Source organism: Sardina pilchardus, chromosome 18, assembly GCF_963854185.1.
Source record: "Sardina pilchardus chromosome 18, fSarPil1.1, whole genome shotgun sequence".
Classification (NCBI taxonomy): domain Eukaryota; kingdom Metazoa; phylum Chordata; class Actinopteri; order Clupeiformes; family Clupeidae; genus Sardina; species Sardina pilchardus.
Genome location: NC_085011.1, coordinates 15347025 through 15352024, shown reverse-complemented (window position 1 = coordinate 15352024; position 5000 = coordinate 15347025). Strand labels below are relative to the sequence as shown.

At 44.9% G+C, this 5000-nt stretch overlaps 1 protein-coding gene across 3 annotated transcripts in view; it reads left to right on the top strand.

Annotated features, from left to right (window-relative positions):
• Positions 1-5000, top strand: part of wdfy4 (WDFY family member 4) — a 72827-nt gene that overhangs the window by 48630 nt on the left and 19197 nt on the right. For all 3 annotated transcript variants that reach the window (XM_062519017.1, XM_062519018.1, XM_062519015.1), the window contains exons 42-47: positions 1077-1164; positions 1588-1754; positions 3379-3527; positions 4048-4168; positions 4372-4457; positions 4957-5000. The exon at positions 4957-5000 is cut by the window's right edge and continues 16 nt beyond it. In XM_062519017.1, the coding sequence (XP_062375001.1) occupies positions 1077-1164; positions 1588-1754; positions 3379-3527; positions 4048-4168; positions 4372-4457; positions 4957-5000 (655 nt within the window). The remainder of the gene's footprint in view (positions 1-1076; positions 1165-1587; positions 1755-3378; positions 3528-4047; positions 4169-4371; positions 4458-4956) is intronic.

Here is a 5000-nt window from a genome sequence, read left to right as displayed (position 1 = left end):
CGAGCCTTACCCTATACACACCATTTGAAGTGAACGCAGTATGTGTTTCTGGAATTTGACGAGTGTGTGTTGCTTTGTGATTTTTTCTTGGCCTGGGGAGCAGTACCAGCTTTTTATTTTATTTTATTTGTTCTGTCTAAATGTGTGGTGTGTGTGTGTGTGTGTGTGTGTGTGTGTGTGCATGTGAGCTTGTAGACTCTTTAATGGTTAAACCTTCAGTGATGTTTTATGAGGGTAAAAAACAATTAGTCTTTAAACAATAACACTCACACACTCACACACACACACACACACACACACACACACACACACACACACAAACACACACACAACCAGATATACACACTTGTCACGCATCTTATGACTAAGCATATTGAGGAAACACAAGATGAGATCATTCCTTTCATGCACTAATTGGTCAACCACACGTTTAGACAGAACAAATAAAAAATAAAACACACACACACACCATACATTTAGACAGAACAAATAAACAATAAAAAAACTGGTACTGCTCCACACACGCACGCACACACACACACACACACACACACACACACACACACACACACACACACACACACACACACACACACACACACACACACACACACACACACACACACACACACAGCCCACATTCTGGCTCCTCACACACAGGGGTGGGAATGTTATGAATCATCCGAGAGAAGTTTTATGCTTCTTCTGTTGGGTGATTACCCTTTGTGTGTGTGTGTGTGTATGTGTGTGTGTGTGTGTGTCTGTGTGAAAGGCCTCCATATCTCTCTGACATGAGGGTTTATGTGTTTGTGTAATGAGAAAAGTTTTACATTTCTTCCTGATTGGAAAATGTTACCATTTCTGTGGAAAGTGACTTAATTGCAAGATAATGTTTTTGTAATATCTACCGCCGTCGTTTGTGTCTGTGTGCTTGTGTGTGTGTGTGTGTGTGTGTGTGTGTGTGTGTGTGTGTGTGTGTGTGTGTGTGTGAGTGTGTGTGTTTTGTGCATGGTTGTGTCTATGTGTGTGCGTGTGCGTGTGCATGTGTGTGTGTGTGTGTGTGTTTCTCTCTCCAGATGCAGGTGTTGACCTCGAGTGTTTGTGTGAAGAGCAACCCAGTAGAGGAGAGTCGTGGCGTGACTGAGAACTGGGACACTGATCCAGGTAACGTTCTTACTGTGTGTGTGTGTGTGTGTGTGTGTGTGTGTGTGTGTGTGTGTGTGTGTGTGTGTGTGTGTGTGTGTTTGTGTGTGAGAGGGATTACTGTAACTCACTCTTCAGTCTACTTTTACATTCATACACCAGCTAAAAGAGTTAAAACTGAATTACCAACTCACACCAAACTTTCTTCTCTGTGTCTGTCTGTGTGTTTCTCTCTCTCTCTCTCTGTGTGTGTGTGTGTGTGTGTGTGTGTGTGTGTGTGTGTGTGTGTGTGTGCGCGCGTGTGTCCATGTGTGTGTGTGAGTGTGTGTGCACGTGTGTCCATGTATATGTGTTTGTATGTGTGTACGTGCGTGTTTGTGTGTGTTTGTGTGTTGTGTGTGTGTGTGTGTGTGTGTGTGTGTGTGTGTGTGTGTGTGCGTTTAGAGCTCCGTATCCTGTGTGAGGCGGGCCGTGAGGCGGAGGAGGCGGGGCTAGACTGTGATCAGCTGACCTTCTTCCCCGAGCTGAGTGAACCCCTGACCTCAAACACCGACACACACGCCTGCACTGAAACACACATCATCCTGCAGGAGCTCAGAGATCAAGAGGAGGTACACACACTCACTCACTCACTCACTCACTCACACACACACACACACACACACACACACACACACACACACACACACACACACACACACACACTCACACACTCTTTCTGTTTCACTCCTTCTTTATATCTTTTGCACACACACACAAACAGAGACAAAAGAAAAGTAGATGAAAGTGAAGAAGATGAGGAGAGGGGAGATTGAGAGGAAAAGAGAAGAGAGAAGAGGAGAGAGATTGAGAGGAAAAGAGAAGAGAGGAGAGGAGAGATATTGAGAGGAGAAGAGAAGAGAGGAGAGGAGAGAGATTGAGAGGAAAAGAGAAGAGATGAGAGGAGAGAGATTGAGAGGAAAAGAGAAGAGAGGAGAGGAGACAGATTGAGAGGAAAAGAGAAGAGAGGAGAGGAGAGATTGCGAGGAAAAGAGAAGAGAGGAGATGAGAGATTGTGAGGAAAAGAGAAGAGAGGAGAGGAGAGATTGTGAGGAAAAGAGGAGAGGAGAGGATAAAGAGAAATTAAGAAAGGAAATGAGGAGAAGAAAGGAGAGCTGGGAAGTGTGTGAGAATGAAACAGTGGTATAGCATGAAGTGTGTGTGTGTGTGTGTGTGTGTGTGTGTGTGTGTGTGTGTGTGTGTGTGTGTGTGTGTGTGTTTGTGTGTGTGTGTCAGGGACAAGTGCAGCTGGTCAAGTTAAATAAAGAGAATATAGAATGGAATTAGCTACGCATGTGCGCACACACAGACACACAGACACACACACACACACACACACATACACACACACACACACACACACACACACACACACACACACACAGTCATGCTCTCTCTCTCCCTCTCTCACTCTCTCACTCTCTCTCTCTCACACACACACAGACACATTCACACACACAGTCTTTTTTTCTTACACGTTCACGCTCTCTCTCACACACCCAAAGATGTACACATGGATCTGCCTCTGGCTTGTTGTGTGTTTGGCTGAAAACACTGAACTCATTCATCTTCCTCTCTGCTTGTGAATGAACTACATATGCATCTATGTCTGTGGGTATGTAATGTGTGTGTGTGTGTGTGTGTGTGTGTGTGTGTGTGTGTGTGTGTGTGTGTGTGTGTGTGTGTGTGTGTGTGTGTGTGTGTGTGTGTGTGTGTGTGTGTGTGCGTGCGTGCGTGCGTGTGAGAAGTGATCCATCACTGGCAGGTGTGGTTTCCTGACATGTGTATTCTAAGTGCTGCTTGAGTAATGACCCTGGTCTCTCTCCGTATGGCTTTACTCTCTTTCAAAGACTCCAGGTCATTAAAAAAGTGTATGTCTTTGTGTATGTTTACCTTTATTTGCATGCCTCCTCCTCCTATCCTCACCTCCTCTCCTCCTACTCTCCTCCTCCTCTCCTCTCCTCCCCTCCCCTCACTCATCCCATTCTCCTCCTGTTTCAAACAGAGCCAGGGTGCTTATTGGACGATTCCAACAGCTGTACATGTTCATCATTTGTTATGAAAAATGTTTCTAATTAAATTGTATTTTTCTGTCTCCCTGTATATGTTTGTGTGTGTGTGTGTGTGTGTGTGTGTGTGTGTGTGTGTGTGTGTGTGTGTGTGTGTGTGTGTGTGTGTGTGTGTGTGTGTGTGCAGGTGAAGGCTAAGATGAGTGTGGTTCAGGTGAACGGATACCAGGTGTGTGAGTGTGTGTTGCTGTTTGGGAAGGCGGATCTGTACCTGTGTGAAGGCTTCAACCTCACCCCCTCAGGAGACGTGTGCTGCACCAACCACCAACCGTCCAGGTAGCACACAGATACATATACACACACACACACACACACACACACACACTGCTTGGCATTGTCGCCAAAAACGGCAGTTTATTTCCTGGTTTCTGGTCTGCATCCGGTTTTGGTAGACTGCATTCACATGAACAAAAATCACTGAACCATCGGTCCAAACGAACTCGGGTCCAGACCAAACGGTCTAGTGTGAATGCGCCCTCAGTGTTAACAATCATCTAGTGTGTGTGTGTGTGTGTGTGTGTGTGTTTTTTGCTGTGATTATAACTGTATTGATGACTCATCTAGCTCTTGTATTGGTGAATGTATTGGTGTGTATGTGTGTGATTCTTTACATCTATGCTTACATCTAGTGAGGACAAACTTATAGGAGTTACATGTGCCTTTATGAACACTATATACTGCACATACTGTATATGTACAAGAATTGAAGTATCTACTGCTCTTTACATGTTTGCTTGTGTGTGTGTGTGTGTGTGTGTGTGTGTGTGTGTGTGTGTGTGTGTGTGTGTGTTTGTAGTATCCGAGACTCCTACCTCAGTAGCATGTTTAAGAAGGAGAAGGTCTCTACAGTACAGAGCTGCAAGCGCTGGCCCTACGATGACATCAAAGATGCACACTTCATGCGCTACCTACTGGAGGTCAGTGTGTGTGTGTGTGTGTGTGTGTGTGTGTGTGTGTGTGTGTGTGTGTGTGTTTGTGTGTGTGCGTGTATGTGTGTGTAAATGTGTATGTGTATAAATGTGTGTATGTAAAGGTGTGTGTGTGTGTGTGTGTGTGTACAAATGTGTGTACAGTATGTGAACATGTGTGTGTGTGTGTGTGTGTGTGTGTGTGTGTGTAGGATAATGCTCTGGAGATCTTCCTGAGGAATGGCTCCTCTGTGTTCCTGGTTTTTCCCAACAAGGAACACATCTCTGCTTACAAGAGGTAACACACACACACACACACACACACATACACACACACACACACACACACACACACAGACCTTCATATGCACTCAGGGCCCTATCTTGGCAATCTGAAATGTCTGATCAGAGGTGCAAAGTTTAAGGCGGGGATCACATTAGCCAGAGGCAAGCGTAACGCAACGCTCAGACCGTAATAATAATCCAAAACATTCTATCCGCTTGGGGATCAGTAAAGTATCTATCTAGCTATCTAGCTATCTCTCTATCTTTTTCAAAAGGGTTGTTTTTATGCTTTTTAATCAATCATGGGTGTGTTTTGGCCATAACATCCTTTAAACCGATGAATGATATCTCTCAGCCCCTTTAAGATACAGAAGCGCAACATTGACAGTCAAAGCATCTGGAGGAATCTGTTTGCACAATTCCACTAGTAGGCTACGTGCTTTCCTAAAACGTGTGTGTCTCTCTCTCTCTCTTTCTCTCTCTCTCTCTTTCTCTCTCTCTTTCTCTCTCAGATTGAGTTCAGTCACTCCAGCTCTAAAGGGAAAAGGGATGGAAG